The sequence below is a fragment of the Poecilia reticulata genome, chromosome 20 (genome assembly GCF_904066995.2).
Source record: "Poecilia reticulata chromosome 20, P_reticulata-male-v2, whole genome shotgun sequence".
Classification (NCBI taxonomy): domain Eukaryota; kingdom Metazoa; phylum Chordata; class Actinopteri; order Cyprinodontiformes; family Poeciliidae; genus Poecilia; species Poecilia reticulata.
The window spans coordinates 19,075,349-19,096,107 of NC_088849.1; the positions used below are offsets into that span (position 1 = coordinate 19,075,349).

The 20,759-nt window shown below is 39.4% G+C and overlaps 1 protein-coding gene across 4 annotated transcripts in view; it reads left to right on the plus strand.

Annotated features, from left to right (window-relative positions):
- The window catches only part of pou6f2 (POU class 6 homeobox 2), a 96,776-nt gene that overhangs the window by 26,571 nt on the left and 49,446 nt on the right, over positions 1–20,759 (plus strand). For all 4 annotated transcript variants that reach the window (XM_008396660.2, XM_008396658.3, XM_081601990.1 and 1 more), the window contains 2 exons: positions 1,413–1,510; positions 7,774–7,993. In XM_008396660.2, coding sequence (XP_008394882.1) covers positions 1,413–1,510; positions 7,774–7,993 — 318 coding nt within the window. The remainder of the gene's footprint in view (positions 1–1,412; positions 1,511–7,773; positions 7,994–20,759) is intronic.

Here is a 20,759-nt window from a genome sequence, read left to right on the forward strand (position 1 = left end):
AAGGAATATCTGAATTGGCAGACAAAACTTTCTCCTCACTTCTTCTTATTAAATGCTCAAACGTTTGCAGGCGTGACTGGCTCTTATTTGCTTACTTCTCCATTTTTCTACATGTAGCTTTTAAGTGGTCATTACATGTATTCTTGTACTTGTACTTCCACTCAACTCTGCGCTGGAAAAAACATACTGGAACGTTTTCTCCGAACTCATAAACATTGCTAGCTCTGAGCCGTTTGCCAAGTTTTGACTTTTTTCGTTTTTTTGGAGGATGTCAGTGTTTGTTTTACTGGATTGAACCCCGTCCACATGAAAATGAAATTAGGTGTCAAATAGGCTATGTGGATCCGGTGTTTTGGGAGACTAGAAATGATCATTCTTGAGTGGAAAATTTTCAAAACGGCAGTTTCATACTTCAGTGTGCACATGCGAGCCGCGTCTTTTTTGAAATTATGACGTTGTTGCTCCATCTCTCTGTTGTAGTTGTGCAAAACCTTGCAACGATGTCACATTATTTTATTTTGCCTGAACAAGACATATTTTATTCTCAATTTGCATAATAATCAGAATTAAGTAATGATTTCATTAAGAGCAATGGGAGATTCTTAATGTTTAATACGTTTAACAGGTCTTATTCTCAGAGTCTCAATGTATTTAACTTGAAATCCCTCATCTAGCACAAATCAGTCATCAACCACCAAATTCCTTTACATTGTGATGGAAACACCCCTCCTAAAGCCTGTGTGTCTGCAGCGAGGTATCATGTGATGCTGATATCATGTAGGTAGAAGTTTAAGGGTCAAATCAGCCTCTCAGACCTTTTAGAGCAGCCCACGCTAGATGCACTGCTGAGAGATTATGTGAGATAGAGATTGCTATGATAACCAATCATCTGTGGCCTTTATTTTCCCTGCAGCCATCAGCAAGCTTATTATCATGTCCCTGTCTGCTCAGCTCCACTCTGCCCTCATAGCAAACAGGTCTAATTGTGTCTCATAGCTGCAGGCTCAGAGCAGAGGGGGAGCGGTGGGGGGAGCGGGTTTAGATGAGTGATACTCAGCGATGTAAATGGCTGAATAATATGGCCCCAGCGTTTGTGGTGGAGCTCTATCTCTCTGCGGTAATCTAGGCCATCGGGGACCCGCCAGTATGCATCATCCACCATCAATGAGTCTCTCTGCTGGTTGGTAATTTATTCAGTGCTACAGTGGTTATTGATAAAACACTTAAATACAAATTCCTCCCCTCCTCACCTCCTTCCCCGCTGCCCGCTCTACTCGGCGCTGTAATATCACAGCTTGCTATGTGCTATGTGTTTATCTGCTTACAAAGTCTGTGTTGATCACAGGTTGAATTTCTATGTACGCTCTAATTTGTGCCTTTTCTGTGCTGCTCTCTCTCCGTCTCCCTTTCAGGAGTTCGTGACGGATCAGTTCAGTCTGACGCCAGCAGCAGTCCGTCTGAGCAGAGTCATCTGGGCCAGTCTCACCCAGGATACCCAATGGGCCCACAGGTGAGCGGGAGAATTTAGACAAATTAACAGATGAAAAAAGATGATTCTTGTTTATAAGAATCATTTCATTAAATTGGTGCTGTTAAAGATACAAATGTGTTTTGTTTTGTTTTTTTGTCATTTTCTTAGTGTTGTAAATAAGAACTTAAAATGTCATTGTGATATTTTGTGGTACTATTGTAATAATGATACAAATTATAAAAAGCTATTTATTCTTTTTTTACTTAACTGCATTCGTGGCGAGTTGAACACAAATACTGTTGTTGCAAAACATTCCCATTTGAAACCGGCGTATTCAGGACGCTGCTTGCTTACAGAAATGAGAGTAACTGCATATAATTATATTTTTAAGTTTACTGTTATTTATTGATGCTCTTGTGAAATGAATAGTGGCAAAAAATAACAAAAAAAATGAAAATTTCCAATAATACTGTCAGTTCTCTTTTTTATTTAACAACAGTAATGGGAACAAAAAAAATCAAACTTCATATCATGGTGAGAAATCTTTAATGAAAAATGATAAATAATATGTCAAATGCCCGCCCCTTGTTGTACATGAAAACCATTTAACTTAAATGTTAAAACAAGCAAAACTTTTTTTTTATTTAAAGAAGAAGAAGATTCAAGCCAAGACTACTAAGCTTGTATATTGCCAAAAGTATTTGCTTGAAGTAATGTTGGATGCCAAAGTCCAGCTCTCATTCTGCTTTAGTACATTATACCGGGTCTAGATGAGGACTCTTTGAAGGCCAATCAAGTTCATCCATGACTTATCCATGACTATTCCCCCGAAGTTAGAAACATGAAATTGTCTACCAAATCCTGGTGTGCTGCAGCATTAAGACTTCCTTTCATTGGACCAGAAGAGACGAGTCTATCTTCTGACGCATGCCGTCATCCTATTATGTTTATTTGAATAGATTAGCACAGGCCAATGGGCTGTTCAAAACATGGTCATTACATTTATTGAACAAACTCATTCTTAGATAAGGACATTTTAATCAGCTGAGGTCTGTCTATTTTCAGCTCCTTTCAGAATGAGATGTTTTAGGGTATCTAGACACTTTAAATCCAAATAACCTGCTGCTGGCCATGCCCCCCTGCTCACTGTTTACTTTTGCACATAAACATGACTGTAACAGACACACAATTATACAGCCATACATCTTTGAAAAGCAGAAGTGGAGCCTCCTGCACAAGCAACAAGAATGGTTTCTGAGTGGTAAGTCAACAGCACAGCACTTGTCTTTTCCAGCAGCCATTGTATAGCATTAAAGCCAGCTGACCAAATGTCCTGGAACTCAGCTGGGGTTGCTAAGAGACAGGCTGAGCTTCGCTGGTGTTGGTAGGTGAAGAGCGGTGCCTGCTGATTTGTGACGTTACATTCAGAACATTTTTAAAATGGCTCATTTTCCAAACAGCAAAAAACATGAACTCATTGGGTGTTTGTGTTGTAAGTGCTTGGACTGTTTTTAGAAGCAATAGTAACCAAAATGGAATAGGTCCCTTTTAAGACTTAATAGCAAAGTTGGCTTGATTGCAAACTACACCTTTTAGAGCCACCTTAAGAGAAAGCTTACAGATTGAATGAGTGAATTTTCTACAAGGCTTCTTTCACGTGTTCTCCTTCCATTCATGTTGTGTGTGAAACACATAAACACCCTCACTGAATGCTACGGTGTGAACTGTTAAAATATTTAGTCATCATACATCATCTTCAAATGTAATTGAGCGGCGGCGCTAACAAGCTGACAATACAGGCTCTGTCACAACAAGCAGAGAGCAAAGAGCCCGAGCCTGCAGCCCTGTTAATGGCTCAATCAGGCATTGTCCTATATGATTGGATTTATTGGCCTGGTGCCCTAGCGATGTTTAATGAACATCTATCTCGTTAGTGTTGCTCCATGTCACCAGTCAACACACACTCAAAAAGCATCTAATCTTTCCTTCACACTGTTTAAGAAGCTGATTCTCCATGTTCTCATATTATGCTCAGTGAGAGTCAGTTCTCATCAGGACAGAAAAAAAAAGAGGAAACACAGGAAAACATCAGAGCTTTTTAGCCTAGTCAGGAATTTTTAAATGTTAAGAAATCCCAACTTAAAGAGCTAATTATATCTTTTAAGTTAAAAAAGTGCCTAGGGCTCTTTTTTGATTACATGAATCTGGTCAAAGATACTGTTTTGGATGTAGATAAGAAAAAACAGAAGAGGCAGAGCAGCAGAAGCAAGCAGCACTTACAGTCTGAACCTCAGCAGGCGGCTCTCAACAGTCACCATCTAATATATTAATGCTGTCAGTACAGTCTGTGAAGCTAACACTTTTCAGAAACAAAAGCGCTCCGCATGCCATACCCAATTCTCCTGCTCCAGGATCAATATGTTGTGATAGATTCTCGCCCCAGAGCCGGATATTGTTCGAACAACCATTATCTGATGGTAGTTTACCCAACATGAATCTACCTTCTTTCTGTTTCCCAATTGCAGTCAGGATGACAAAAGTCTGCTATCTGTGTGATTATGGGCAATTTCTCAGTGCCAGAGCTGCCAAGCAGATGGAGGGGCCTATTCTCCCCTGATGAGCCAAAAGGCAGGGTAGAACATCCCGTCCAGAGTGGGGCTGCTTCCTCTTCCAGAGCTCAACGCTAACCCAGCCTGTGGTGTCCGTGTGACCCCTATGAGACCACTTCTCAACACTTAGCTGTCAGGTGTGTCAAACGTTGTGCAGCTGATTTCCAGCAGCACCTGCAAAGAGGACGGCAGAGAATTTTAAGGCCATAAGCCAGAAGGTGGACTGCTTCTATGTCTGGATAAGTGATCCTTTGGGTTCTTCAGTCAATGAGCAAACTGAGAGGCAGAACTTTCTATATCTTGTTACGTTACAACTACAAACTTCATTGTATCTTGTGGAGGTTTTATGGAATAAACTATCACAGAATAGTGCATATCTATGATAATGCACTACAACATTGGAGATTTGCGGCTCATGTGGGAAAGCTATAAATTATGCAGTCTATAAATCTTTATAGAAGAAGATTTACGTTATTGAAAGACAATTTGTGACAAGACGTACAGAGGACTCAACAAACCTATGTGAGAAGGCACTCTGTGATGAAGCTAATCAATGGATCCATCCATCATCTATACCTGCTTATCCTTGCAGGATTGTGGAGGATTGTCTGCATCAGAGTTCGATCGCCCAAGCACGACTCTCCGAACAAACTGGACTTTCTATGCAAAAATCTAGAGTTTAATTAAAGCAGACTAAAGAGAGTTGATATGAATGCACCCTAAGACATTTAGTGGAATGGTTTAGCAAAATCCAGAACCAGATGTTTTCCATCCAGTCAGTTTGAGCTATTTTGTTCAGAAGAATGAGCTAAAATTTCCGTCTCCAAATTCAGAGAACCGATAATTACATACAGCAAAATACCTGTTTAAAGTATTGACTCAAGACAGCTGAATACAAACAAAAGCCAAAGTTTTCAGATTTTATCATAAATAAACATATAAATTGATGTTTCTGAATGAACCATAATAATGTGACTAAGTTTATAATGAGTATAAATTGTTTGTATCAGTGATGTTGTTGGGTTCAAATTGAGGTAATTCTGTTCTGACTCAATTTGTTCTCGCGTCACATCTTGATGAGTGCATTAGCAGTCGCTTCACCTCATGATCACCTAAACATCAGAGATCTCTGCTGCGCTTTCTGTTGGCAGCTGCCGGCTTCTCCAAAGCTGTCTGTAATGATAAATAAATCAGCGCTGCATCTCATAATTGTCGAATTGTCTTTTAATGTTATTCCCTTCCATCTGTGGCTGTCTTTACTGTCAAGCTGGCCAATCTCATTTTGTTTGATTCACAGATGAAATGTTTGAGGATCCCCTTTGATTGGGTGCAGCGTCTTTTTAAGATTAAATTTAGTCAAAAAAAAAAAAAGCGAGATTACAAATGTGTCACTCGCCGCCAACAAACTCATCGTCTGTTTCTGTCCCTTTGAGGATTCTTTGAGCGCCCGAAATATTAATTCATTTTTTAAAGTTAATGGCAAATGCCATTATGTATGCTCTCAGATGCTTCGTATTGTCATTCGTTATGCACTGCTGTTGTATTTCAAAGCAAACGTTGAGGAGGAGGAATACTTTACAGTGTTTGCGAACAATCCTGTCAGCAGCACTCGAACTCTCTTTTTTTAACAGCTCCGTATCGCAAACAAGTTTTCATTTGTTTCTGCGGCCTGAGATCTGTTTGCGATCACACAGAGTAGGTGCAAGCACTCTGAAACATGCGAGGTTATCACTGTGACGTGCCTGTCTCTCGGGAGCACCGGTCCTGAGAGCAAAGTGGGTTCTTCTCACCAGCCAGCCTGCTCTGCATCCTGCACAGGCTGCAGACACGCCATGCAAAACAAAGCAGATAGCTGACAATTGGAGTTAAAGGCTTGTGAACTTTAGTGAGCACGGTGCAACCAGGCGTGTCCTGCAACGTCTGAGGAAGCCTACTTTACCGTGAAAGCAATACAAGCTGACATAATGCTTTTATTATTTTATTTCAAACAATTCAATTCCGTGTTTACGCTGGGAGTTTTGTTGAACTTTGCAATATCTCCTGCCTCACGTTGCTTGTACAAATCCATTTGACATGCACAAATGCTGACATAATTTCAAAAAGGTTGCATCGGATTGACTTAAATATGTCATGCCTGTGTAGTTCTGCAGATTTTAACCAGTGGCTTAAAGCCCTAATATGTGTAACTGGAAACCTGTTGGTTTGGAGGACACATTTCAAGTGAGATTCTGCTGTGAAAAGCATCGTAGAGAGATGTTTATCTTGATGAAAACGCATCAAATAACTCGTATCCTGTGAGTATTCCAGCAACAATTCCACTTTAACTTGCATAAATGAACAAATCCAAGAGGACAAAAGACTGACATGCTGTAAACCTCTGCAAAAGAGCAAAGTGTTGCTGCTTTTTTCAAAAGCTCTGCCTGTTTCAAGCACATTATTCTATTTTGCCACTGATTTGTTCAGAGGGAAAAATGATTTTCTCTGGGTCTTTATAAAAGATAAATGCTTAGCCTTCTCACAAAGACGGAGTTTTGTTCTGAAACAGCATTTCACATTATTCGACTGCTGACTTGTGCATCCATCTAAACACATTCACCCCGATCAAGTAACAGATGCTAAGATTAAATATCAATTTTCTGTGCACCACTCTTTGTTGCGTATGGTTTTTAAATAGCAAAATTTTCACTTAATCATAATGATCAGCACTAAGAATAAATGTACAGGAAAATACTAACGGGAAATCCAAAAAGGGAAAATTGACAGGTATGAGCTGATGAGCAAAGAAACTGTTCAATGCTTTTGCAAATTCATATGAATCATTTTGAATTGAATCTGATGTCATTCATTCATGAATTGTTGAAATAAATGTTTAAGTATATTTTGTGTTTTCATTTTTTAACATTATAGGTAAACTTACGAACCAAAATACCCCAAAATATGCAAAATTAGGTTTTGACGCAACTTGACATGTTATTTTAGACTAAATTGTAACACAATATTTATTTATAGTGGCACCTAAATATTCTCAGGGACAAATATTGCTGTATTCACCCCCTATAATCAAATGTGATACACAAAACAAACAATTTCGGATTTTTGATTGAAAAAATGAGAAGTGTGGGGTTTGTTTCAAACGAGAAATGAGGATACAGTTTTTATTATGTTTACATAAAATAAAAGGGACCAGAGAACTCAAAATTTAGATCTTTTCTGAAAAGTGAACACACCATACCTAAACACACTGCAGTGTGGATACTTTTACTTTGCAAAGCCCATGCTAAGTTAGCTTTTATCAGGAGGTCTTATTAACGGGATCAGCACACAAGGTTTAAGAGTGTGTTGTGTTTTTTTTTTTTAAGGAACCAGTATTTTTTGCCAAAAACATGTCGGGCTGCTAGTTTAAAAAAGAGAGTGGTTTTCAGCAGATAAGAAGGTTAAACATATAGCAAAGTTTCTGTGTTTTAAAGATTTGAGCTTTCTAAATCAATGTTGACAGGTCAAAACTTTGGGAAAATCAGAGATTCTAGATGCAATTTAACAAAACACGGACTTTTTAAATATCTGCCTGAGACAAAATGACTTGAAAAGCATATATTTATATGTTTAAAAGAAATGCCACCCGTTTTGCCACAACATTTTTGTTCATCTGGCTGATTATGGTGAATGCCTGTATGTCCGTCTGGCTTTCTCCAGTCTCTCCTGGTGGCCCAGCAACTGGCCAATGCAGTGGGTGGCGTGATGTCCGGGGCGGCGCCAGGCATGAACCAGCCCATCCTCATCCCTTTCAACGCAGGCGGACACCTCGGCGGACAGCAGGGCCTGGTGCTTTCCCTGCCCACGGCCAACATCCAGAGCCTGGTGGCTGCCGCCGCTGCAGGGGGAATCATGACGCTCCCCCTCCAGAACCTGCAAGGTGAGAGACGGTGCAACGGGGAGGAAGGGAAAGGGGGAGGCATCGACAACAACTCAGCCAGTTGATGGGGTCAGAGATAAAAAACACTGGAGTTGAAAATCAATTTTCTTCATGGCTGCAAAACTGACAAATACTTTTTTTTTTTATTCTACATGAAGATTCAGTGAGCACAGACATTAAAAAAAGTAACTGCAGACAAAACAACTGTTTTGACTAAAACTTGTGTGTTTATTTTTTGACATGGGAACTTTTTTTTACACAATGCTTTACAGTGGTCCTGAGCAGGTAAGAAACCTTGAGGGATTTGTATCCCAAAAAGCAGCCATCCTGAAATTGCCTCGAGGTATAACCATATTAATTACAGGTCAGCGTTTTGCAGTGCAGCGCAGAAGCACTTTATGCCTCTTTCCTGTGCATAAGAGTGCACCCTACTTCACTTTTTTATCTCTTTTCCACCTCATCTGTCCATCCACATGGCTGTACTTATCCTTACCTTTTAAACTTTAATGCCCAAGTGTTCTCTTTTGATCATAGTTGTAAATGGTTTTCATTTTAATGTTTAAAACATTGTCTCTTTTATACCATTAGATTGAGGGATGGATGGGGAAACTGTCACTCATGAATCTTAGATGAGAGGAGCAGCACTAATGTAAAAAATTGTAAAGCGTTGTGTGTTTTTAGGATGCCGATTACAATAATGCCAGTGCAGCACAAAGTGCAGGGAATGCTGCTATCATGTGGGGAAATGGATGGGCAGATGCCCTTAGTGAGGAAATGTGGAGCGAGAAGCCTAATGGACACAAACATGCATAAATAACAACAGCCATCGCTGTGGGCAGAGCTTTTAATAAACCTGCATCTACCCAACAAGCCCTTCAATGTATCCGTCAGCAATGGACGATAATGGGCCCGGCAGGCTAGTCTGACTCGCACGTCAACACATCTTCGTTCTTGTCCACGAGGGACGACCCACAGGCTTCGGCGATCTGATGAACTGATCGACAAACACATCGTCCGGGTGTCAGAACTCCATAACAAACGCCTCTCTGTCAGCGAGGAACAAACCAGAAGAGATTCTGAACCCAGCGTCCCGATGAAATTCTTCAGCCAGAAGAGATGGAGGGGAAAAAAGAAAAAAAATATGTTGTGGAGAAATGCCTTTGTGGCAGATCTTTTTTTTTAAGCGAGTGGACTGACAGACCGCCTGTTCGCACGTCCTCCTATCTGAAGGGGATGCATTGAAGGGACCTCCGTGGAGAGAAAGTGACACAAGTCACGGGTGAAGCTAAATGTCTTGACTGTGTCCGGGGCCCCCTGGCCATGAGGCGCTCCTTCACTCTCCCCTGTCTGAGTTCATCACAGCTCCGCTGAATGAGGCCTGCTGGCACAGCACCTCTGTCAGACAACTGCGGCTCTGGCCTCTGCCCCGGTGTCCCCCACTCCCCCCCTGCTCAGCCGCTTCAGGGCTCCAGGCCTGATTAATCACACATATAATACAGCGCTGCGCTGTCGCCAGGGAGCAGTCAGCTCATTTCACGACCTCCGAAGCAAGTGTGCTTTACAGCATTTACACGCTGCTTTCTAATTAGCCTCAGATCAGACACAAGACAGCAGCCAGGCGCAATAATGAGGCACTGGGAGGAGTCCAGTCAATGTCTGCGTTTAAATGTAATGAGGCAGTTAATGACCAGCTAATAAGGCTGTTTGTCTCACAGAGTGGGCGGTTTAGGTTGGGGGAATGATGTACATCAGAGCCTGCATGTTGGAGCTTCAAGCTGGGAGAAAGCAGACAAAAATTAAGTTTTCACTGTTAAGTGTCATAATGATACTTTAATTAAGTCGGAACCAAATGAAGAAAAACTCGATGGACTCGAACAACAAGGAAAAACTGAATAATAGGGGGGAAGACAGTAATGGAGTGCAATGGAAGGAGCCAGTAAAGAAGAATGAAAGGAGCGTTATATTTAGGTGTGGGATTTTAGCCCATTTATTTTTACACAATCACTTTTTTTCAGATTCTGAAGTCCTTTATTGCATGTTTCTGGTAAAATCGTAAATCTAGTGCACAAGCTATATCTTGTATGACGGAGTATTAGGACCATAATAAGAAAAATTAAAAAAATTACAAGAATAAAGTCATAATGTCAAGATTTTATTCTCATAATAAGTGACAAAGTCATAAATAGTATAACTTTATTCATAATAATATGACTTTGTTCTCGTAAATTTATGACTATTCTCATAATAAAATTTTTTAAATTATTGTGGCCCTAATACTCCATTCTAATGAGGTTTTGGGAATTAATTATTGTTTAAAAACACAGAACAGACCAGTAAGAAAATTTGTAATAATTTTAGCCTGGTGGCAGATATGCTGGACGGACCAAATTTGAATCTTTTTTTTTTTTCACTGCAGTTGCAGTAAAAAAAAAAATCAGTCCAAGGCCTCACAAAATCAGTACAAGAGCCACAAATGCCCCCAAGCCTCACTTTGGACACCCCTGGTTTAGATGGAGGTTAATGTATTTGCAGGTTTTCAGTTGTGCATATTCTCTATTTGTCTCCACAACTTTATCACCGACCTGTCCTCTGTGTTCCTTGGTCTTCATGATGCAGTTTGTTCTCTAACAAATCTCTCAAGCATTCACAGAACAGCTAGACTTGTATCACAGTGGACTTTATTTACTAATTAGGTGACTTCTGAAGACAATATGTTGCGTTGGATTTTCTCAGACTGTCAGTGTAAAGGGAGGCTAAGTACAAACTCACAGCACAGTTCTCAGATTTATTCTGTACAAAACAGAACATTTTGATACAGCTCAGGGGGTAAACTCTAATCATAAAAAGAAAAATGGAGGTTTGATCACGTGTTCCGATCATGTTTATCAAAGCTGGTTCTGTGAGATCTGATGTTGACAGCAGCGAACCAGCTGGTCCACTGCGAGCTTTAAGAGGGCAGCCCTCTCAGACTGTGATGAATAACTATCACTGTAATGGGGTTGTGCTGTAGAGCCAGAGCAGTTGCTTAAATAAAACTGAGCAGCATCTTGTGGCAGACTCAGTAAACACAGGCACCAGTGTAACTGGTTATTTGTCAAAATGATTTATGCCTGCAAACATGCAGTAAAAACAAATTCCCAATGAAACTAAACAAGGGGGAAAGTTATCTTTTGTGACAGAGTGCACACAATTCTAGCTGACTTCACAGAGGCAAAACTAGGTTGGGTCATGCTGGAGGTCTAAAAATATGACGGCAGATGAGAATAAAATCATATTTGATTTCTATAAATTCAGATTTAAGTGTGTTCGACACATACAGACAAAACATTCTGGGATATTTGTTGTTCTGCGCGAGGCAAAGTTTTTGCTGCATTTTAAATAGGCGTTCTTTCTGCTTGATTTTATAACAAGCAAAGTGCGATTACCATACTTGTAAAACTAGCTGTATCAAACTATTGTACATGTAATCCACAATGGAAGCAAGCAGAACAAAGTCATCTGTCTGCTCCTCTCCTCCACGACTCACTCAAAGGTAATTCAAGGAGCTGCTTTACTGGAGTGCTTTCATATTAATAAGCACATCCCATCTCATTTGCTGTGAGCAGAAAGCCAGGCAGCACATCACAGAGCTAAAGTTCTAATGGCGAGGTGAGAGCATTGTTCCTCTGTACTCGTCCACAGGAAACACAAAACAGCACTCAGGTTCCCTCACGGAGGTCGGCTTCCCACTCACCTGCAGTAATGAGACGCCGTGTCAGTGCCAATCAAAGGAGCGTGTGTCGTTTGGATGAAAATGCTCAGTGGTGTCGCTCGCTGCTTTTGGGATCGGCATGATACAAATTAGGGAAATCACTCTGATCATTACACCACCAAAGGGTGGGCTCCTGGGGGAAGAGCCAAATGTTTCCACACTAGTTAGACATGTCAGACTGGATCCCTTCTGCCTCAGCTGATTGCTGCTCCTTTAAGATGTAAGCTCAACAGGCCGGGCCTCTGACTTAACCTCTGTCTGCTGAGAGAAGCCAACTGTGTCCCTTCCACTCATTACATTTTCTGAGCCACAGAATATCAGACATTCTTCCTGTGTTTGCTGCTGCCACTCAAACCTACAGTATGTTTTACTTCATTTTGAGGAATAGAAAAGATCATAGCTACACTCCCAGCTATTTTTTAATTGATGTTATTTCCATCGTTTAAAAAATAAACATGTGATTCTAAACACCAACTAAACACCAACTAGCAACCTGCCAGGGGGTCGTTTCATACCTGCAAACAATAATTTATACTCTACTGATAGTCCACCAGAAGGAAGTGAGGTTGTAAGATTTCAACTAATATCTTTAGGATGGAGGTCACTTAAAGGGGCTGCATATTCTAAAACCAACTTTTTTTCTCTTATCTAAAGAAACATTGGGATGATGTGCAGAAGCTAAGTATTTTAAAGCACAGTAGCTCTCCAGTTATCACAAATTCATGTCAATAAGATATTCAGCCAATTTTCTAATGTCACTGAGCTCAACTCCAGGGTATTTATTTAATGAAGTCAAAGGTAAAATGGTTCTGTTTATAAAGAACAGACTACTCCACACTCCAGTTAATACTATTGTGGGGGATGGGTAGTTGGTAGACGGGTCAGATTTTCAACTTTTGCTACTCATTATGATTTTGCACATGCATTGTCATGGCTGTCCCCAAAACATAGGTAGAAATGTTGATGTATTTAAAAATAAATCTATTTTAAAATTACAATTTGTTTTTGTCTTTTCCAAAGTAGTACATCAAATTTTAAACATTTGTTAAAGATCTACAGTTTGTCCTAAAATTCATAATGTATTTCCACCGGGGGCACTCCTTGTAATAAGAAATACATGAAATTGCAATATTCTGAGATAAAAGACTTTTGAAAAGCAAAATGTTGAATTTCCTATTGGAGGTGATTGCAACATCCACACTAAAAATAATAAATAAGACATGCTGTGTCCAAAAGTATTAAACTTTTGTTTATGGAACGTATGTGACTGAACTTAAAATCAAATTTACTATTATTTTCTCTTTTTTATTAAAATGATTCACTTTAAGGCAAAATAAAGTTTCAGATGCAAGGATGGTATTTCACATATTATGGTTCTTTTAGACTGAGCAGTCAATAAAAATCATATTTAGTCTTGATAGTAAAAAATGTTTTGGGAATAACTGAGCTTGAACAACGATCTGGTCTTGCACTGAAAATAATTTCTTGAGTGTTTCTAGAGAAATGCTATTTTTATTTTTTTAAACAAAACTTGTGTATTATGGAACCTGAGAATGCATGTGCAAAATAGCCACGTTAGTGTCAAGAAGCAGTTAATGTGGGCTCAGTCTGCACTTTTTTACCCTAACATCTGTCACCGTAACACAGTAAAGCCCGGGCCCATCCCTCTTCGATTATCGCTGTTTAATTTGAAGTGTTCTCAAGCAGAATGCATTCCATGTCGTCCTTTAATGATTTAAGTTTGCTGTGGTTGTAGGATGACTCACAGGGGAGAGAGCTGCATTAAATAAATAACAGTGATAAAATGTAGACCTCATACATTTCAAAGCTAATGCAACTAGCGGTGCAATAGGAGCAGCTGCACACAGTCCTGGAGCGGTAATTTGATTGATTTGTTGTGACAGCAGCCAAATAATTGAGAGTGAGAGCTGCTGCTGCAGATGAAGCGCAGGCAGAGGCAGGTTCGCCAGGCAGTCCCAGCAGATACGGCACCCGGCTTCTCATCTCTGCCATTGATATCTGCCAGTGTTTTTATTGTTTGTCTTCAATAAGCAGCTTGGAAACGTGCGGTTAGTCGTTGTGACAGACGAAAGGAAGATAAAAAAGTCAGCTAATCAAAACGCACAGAGGAGCATTAAGAGGGTTAGGAACAAAAACTCAAATTTACATGCTGGGGTTAACTGTACATGCACCCATGAACACTTGCACACTCCTGTGAGACTGATTGTTTCCCTCATATGTGTTTTGAAGCAGAGATGTAAGTGAATTTTACCTCCTGGTGTTTGCTTGTTGCAGACATTCTAATCATGTGTTGTGCATTCAGGTTGTACATTTGTTTTTATACTTTCATACTAAAAAAAGGCAAAAATGAGCCACAGCTTATTTGAATATACAGTACGACTCTATTATGCATTCTCCCACATAGTATGTGCTCCCTAGTACAAAACAATAGCACTGTTTGTCTTAAGCTTCTGACTCTTGACTCATGTTTTGTTTCTGCGGATGGTGGCAGTGTCATTCTGGTGCAGCAGTGCCACAGGACAACATGCCTCCAGAGCATAGAAAAGAAAGAAACAGGAAAAAAGAAGGAGCAGAGCGACTCTCCATGGCACTGTGGAAGACAACAATAATATTGTTAATCAGATGTGGCTGTTTCTGCTGCTCCTCAGCAAACCCTGACATCTGCCCCCACTGGTAAACAGAGAGGGAGGCTTTTTGCAAACCTGCTGCCATAAACACACAATCTACAAGACAGCCTCTGTGCATTACACACTGCCTGTCTTCACTGGGTGTACACAGAGAGCGGTGCATTTATTGCAAAGGGTTTTACTCGAGACAATGAGCCATGTGTATTGTGAGAGTTAGGAGGGTGAATTTGACAACAATTAGAGGAATTATAGAATGCATCCCCATTGTTTGCTTGTTTTTCTCTGATTTCATACCCATAAAAAAAACATTTCACGCTTTTTTATGTCTTATCACTTTATTATAGTGGTTTAATGAGACATCCAACTCAAGAAAGTCAAGTTCACAAGAACGAAAATATGCAATTTAATTTTTATTTTTAATAACTCAGATTATATTGATTATATTGATTTTGGGTTTTCAAATAAAGTAGCATCACTTATTACAAACTGTTTAATTATATTTTTTTTAAATTATGTTTATCTACGTTTTCCATTTAGAAAAAACACAAAAACATGAAAACCAAAACCTACAAACCAAATTTCTGATTTTACTCTGAAGACCAAAACAAAAATGATTATGTGACACTTGGTGTTACAATGACACATACGTTCCTTAAATTATGTCTTTAAAGAACCAGTAATGAGTACAGAATAACCAACAGCTGCTTTTATTGGACCATGTCTTTTGCTTTTCATATTTATCCCATTATAAAATGGAAAAAGCACAGGTCTTATTAGTCTTGTATTCTAGGTTTTGAATTCGATATCTAAATGCAGTCTTGAGTGAAAATCCGAGGGGCTTCCCACTCATAAGTATTATTTGTCAGATTCACATAACCATGTTTCTTTAAAGTGAATTATAGAAATCATAAGTTGTCAAAATCGTTCCCAAGGACTTCTATTAACATCAGCCTTAATACTCATTTTTGAGTAATAAATCCCGATGTAAAACCTACTAGAAATAAAGAATGAAACAACCTTTGATGTATCTATCATATCTATTCCCCTCCCAAAAAATGGGGTACGAAATTAACATAATAAATGTTCAGTACAAATTATTTATCTAATTTACATCAGTTTCCCAAAGGAAGACTGTCATAAAACTTGCACAACATTCCAAATTACAGTAATGTTAATTCTGCTGTTTCATACCATTTGTAGTTTTGGTCGCTTCTTAGTTGATGGTTTTTAATGCTTGAAAAACAGCAGTATACCTCAAGATGTTTCATATCAACAATACTTCAATTTGTATCCACCTTGCACCTTGTCAATAATGAAATTGGCACCAACCAAACTAGCCTGTAGCCTACTGATTAGTCTAATTTTATAGCACATTTCAACTTCTGTAACACGCTAAGCTTGGTGCAGACATCAAGCCAAGCCATTTGAGCATTTAATGTACCATTTATATTTTCCATTTTAGCAATACATTTTCTCACAACTTACATTCCTACGTGTAGAGATAAAAACTTTCAACAATTATGTCATATCTAGAATTACAATTGTACAAGTGAGAAATATTTAGATAGCCCTGATTTGTTCCAGGAAGAAAATTTTTGAGAGAGCTAAAATGTTTATTGAGGATAAGAACAATGCCATTTTAGATATTTGTGGATTTTTGGTTTAAAGTGTCTCCCTAGCTATTAAATATTAAAACTGCTTTCCATAGAGCTATACCTTGAAACTGCTAACCAGCCACTGCGGTTTGGCATAGATCAGAAATGAAGACGGCAAAGGGAAGCTTTGGAGAGACAGAAATTATATTCTGTGTGTAAATAAGAAAAAAAAAAGCAATGTATAGAGAACGAAAGTCATCTTAAATTACTTCTTTTGTAACCTGCTGCTATATAGAAATATAGAAATTACTTAGACTAAACCAGGAGCGGGCCTCCTCCTAATAGGAAAATCGCTATTATAAACAAGCATAAAATCACTAAAACTATTCTACCATTCCTTAATAAAGTTATTTGATAGATTGGATATATTCACAATGTATCCCTATAACAATCATGCATAAGTAATAGAGTTAATCTTTTCATTATTGTCGATTAGATTTGCCAATGACCAAGTTCCATCTAATGATAAGTATTGAATTCTGTATTAAAACATACATTGGTGTGTTGTTTTTATGATATTTCTGCTCTTGTAAAGTGCCTCCAGTAAATGGCTTGACCGCTTGACCCCAGAGTTGTTTTGTCAGAATTACATCCCACTTTTTGCTTTCCTCTTCCGGGCTGCAGTGTTTCCAAATGATTTGCTTAAGGTCTGCCTCATTGCTGTGGTGCCAAATAGAAGCTTTCAGCAACAATCTGTAGTCAAGCCTTTTAACTGGGAATTGATTTGTGACTTACATGGTCAGTGAGGGGAAAATGAACGTATGAAATGTTGTAAATGAAATATTAGAACAAGGTGCAGTGGGAGGAGGCAGACAGAGATGGTAATCTTCTGGAACTGGAATTCCTGCCTGGCAGAACTGGGTGACATTTTACATTTATCTGTGTTCTGCATGAGCTGTAATGTTAATGGTAATTTTATGGGACTGAACCGGAATGAAAATGGTGTTATCACCAACTGCTTCAAATGTGAAATTGTGTAAAGGAGCACAGCTGCATCCTTTATTTCCTTTTCCTGGGTAATGTGAGTTATTGCATGATCTGTCATCTGAGGCTGAATGTGTGTATTCAGCTTTTTTTCATCAGCCCATTCTACTTTTAGCACCTTATAACTCTCACAACTCAGTGTTTTGATTTTAGTGTAAACGATTTAAAGCATAATTTGTTTTTAGAACATTTCTCACAAAATTTTAATAGTTCTTTCCAATTTTATGTGTAATTATCCATATGCTTCGATAAGTTACATTTCAAACTTTGGAACACATTTGAAGAATAACTACAATGTAGGATTTACATTAATTCACCAACATAAGATTGCTGAATAACTTTGTTACTTAAGCTTGTGTCTTTTGGTTCTGTCATTTGAGCCCATTGCCTTCGCACATAGCTATCACATCGTTTTATTACTGCTACTTGTCAATAGTTTTAGGAATCCTTTATATTGAAAAATGAATAGATATTAACATAAGGAAATGCAGCTGATTTTGTGGATGCCTTAAGACGTATGGCAGTGATGATAGCTATAGTGTGTGTATCTTGGGATGAGCAGTGTGAAGTTCACAGTGCACAGGTGCATTAGGACAGGGATGGTTACTTTTGATGTGACATTTACTCATTTTCACTTCAGTTTGTTTAAACAACATTAATTCATAAGATATGTTATTTCAAGGCATGTACACAAAGAAATAAATTTAATCATGCATACATTCCAGTTCATCCTAGTTATCAAACAATGCAGTCAAATTCAGGTTAATTTCCTAATTGGTTGAAATGTTTTCATTTAAGGAAACTCAGCAGTATGTATATTCTTTGTCTTACAGCCCTCATTTTATTCATATTTGCTTATAAAGATGATTTTAAAATTAACTTGTTGGAAGTCGGTATCTGTATTTTTTATTATGTAATCAATACATGTCCACTAGCATTTTTAATATTCTCATTTTTAAAATACCAGTATTAAACATTATAATGTAAGCCAACATAATGTCAATATGGATCCATAATGGAGTTAATAATACAAGCAAATCCATGTTGCTTTACACTCTAATCAATACTTTCTACACAGCCCATATGTTTTAATTTTGCTCAATACCTGGTGCGCCTGGTGTTTCCTTTTCCCACTCTTGCTGTACAACATTTATGGATTTTCATAGAATTCATTCTTCTGTGTTTGAAAGACAAAAGAACCAAAGAAACGCAAAGAACAAACGCTGCAGTGAAGCTGTGGGAGTCTGGGAGGCAGCGTGGATCACACAGAGGTCACTTTTAAACACAGCTCTCCAGTTCCCTGTTTGTGAAACCAAAGAGTCTGCGGTGACATTTGTCAGCAGATGGTATGGAACCAAACCCCTCTCCTGTGGGGACGCCTTAGCTGCCGCTAAAAGCAGTCTGTGGTTACTAATTGCTGACCAGAGCCTAATTACCTTAATTAATGGCCGAGGTTTCTAGGGGGCAGGTTTGCGGGGGCTTTTATCAGTATCAGTGCAGCTTAAAAGGTCCCACAGGAGGCCTGAGGAGCGTGTACGTCCCGTGGGTGCTATTTCTGGACTAACTGCAGACACATCACAGATGGATCCTGTGGCATCAGTACAGGAGAAGGATCTGTTACTTACAGATCAGAAGAAATCCTTACTAAGAAGGAGAAGGGGGGGGGAAACCTTTTCTTCTCCCTTCTCCCATCCTCAAGGCCGCTTGCTGAATTACTCTAGTGTAATTCGCAGTGATAAAGTAGACTTAGCACCTTTCTCCACAGACCGTGGGGGGTTTTGTTCAGTGAGCTCTCACTGTGAAATTATCCCCGGTGCTTTCATTTGCCAGCTGCAGTGAAATGGTTAAAAGACACAGACCATCCGGTATGAAAATAGGACTGATTCAACAAAATCCCACCAAAAAAAAAAAAGAAAAGGAAGAAAAAAATCCCTCTCTCCACCTCGCTCTATTTTTCCCTCCACCTCAACCCTCCCCCCGCCCCGTCAGGCACCTTGTCCGCATCCGAAGAAGGGCTTGTAAGTTTCGGGGCGCATACATTTCTTTTGATGATATATTGTCCCGGTACGGAATTTCATTTACTGCCGCTGCCCCTTGCTGAACCTGTTGCTAGTCAGTGAGCACGATAAGCGTATAAGTAGCACGCCGCTTCATTCATCATACATCGTTCTGGGCTCTCAAATATCTCATATGCGATTCAGAAAGAAACTACTAAACCGGCACAAAAGGATCCCACCAGGATCAGCCGAGGGTCCATTAGACACTGTGTACAAAACACAGCGGGCACGCTGTTCACACACACGTTCTCTTTGTTGCATCTGCAGAAATTATCCTTCATTTCACGGCGTACACGTTGTTTATGTAGCAGTGGGGGATTGCGTATCTGAAGTGCAGTGTTCATGTAGTACATAATTCCATTCACATCACATTTGAATGCATGCATTCTGAAATCTGTTTTTCTTTCCCCCCTCAGTCATAGTGGCTCGCTCTGTGTTGTATTAAACAGCATTAATAATCACAAGAGGCTCAGTGTCACTCAGAAGTCTCCACATCACTAAGGCAGACAGTGTTGTGCTGCCGGGCATGTTGTGCTGTGTGAAAGTGCTTACACGCTCCCTCAGACAACCAAAGGGAATAATTAAAGACAGAAGATGGAGGCAGAAGAATGGAAAGCAAATCCCATTGTTTGGGGTTATTTCATCCCACTGAATTTCTTTTTCTCACATTTCTTCCCAAATGCGCTGTGAGAGTGTGTGTGTGTCTATGTGCGTGTGCGCGCGTGTGTGTGATACATTATCAAAAGCATATGTAAGCGGAGCAGCACAGAACAAAAGGCCTGTGATGTCCCTCTCATACCCACATTGTCTTTTGATTATTCTACAATCATTTTATATATCTGCGCAAGAAGGGAAGGAAGGGAAGCCTTAATAACCCCATAATACTGAACACTGTAGCTGCTCAAAAACCACATGCAAGATGTGTTTTAGACCATTTGAAGACAAGCTTGCTTTGTGCACTTTCACAACCCCGTTTTTTTTATTTTTTTATCTAATGGTGTAATTCTTCAACTCTTCAATATCCAAGTTGCTACAAAAATAATCCACAATGAAATTCAAATTTGAGCTGAACCAGACTATTAGGGCAACTCTACGCCACTCCATTTCTAGCACAGTAAATGTAGCCGCTCAATCTCTCTCAGCTTTTACTGTCAGTCAGAGAGCACTCAGTCATCTCCGTGCATCAGGCTCGCAATATTGATTTTTCCACCCACTGAAACAGCCGCATGAACATAAATTTTGCATGAGGCTTTTACTCGCGGCCTCCGCTTTGGTCTGACGACACATGATGGGACCATGAACACACTGTAATAACCCGGTCTGTCCCGCCAGGCAAACGGGCCGTTTTAAAGAAAGAAAGAAAAAAAAAAAAACAGGGAAGTCTGACACCTTCTGGACTCTGAAGGACAAAAAGCCAAAAGACCCCTCACTGAGTTTCTCAAAAAATTACAGACTGGTGATGTTGAAGTGTGCTTGGGATGTGAGAAACTAAAAGACAACTAAAGAAAGTGGAAATTTGTTCCGTTCTTTTGTTGTTTTAGAATGATAAAGTGCTTTTATCCTGTTCATATCCCTAAAGTTTGGAGGAGATATCTGATTTTTACAAAAACAGATTGCAGCTTCATTCATCCATCCATTGTTGACATGCATTTATCTTTGCAAGGTCACAGG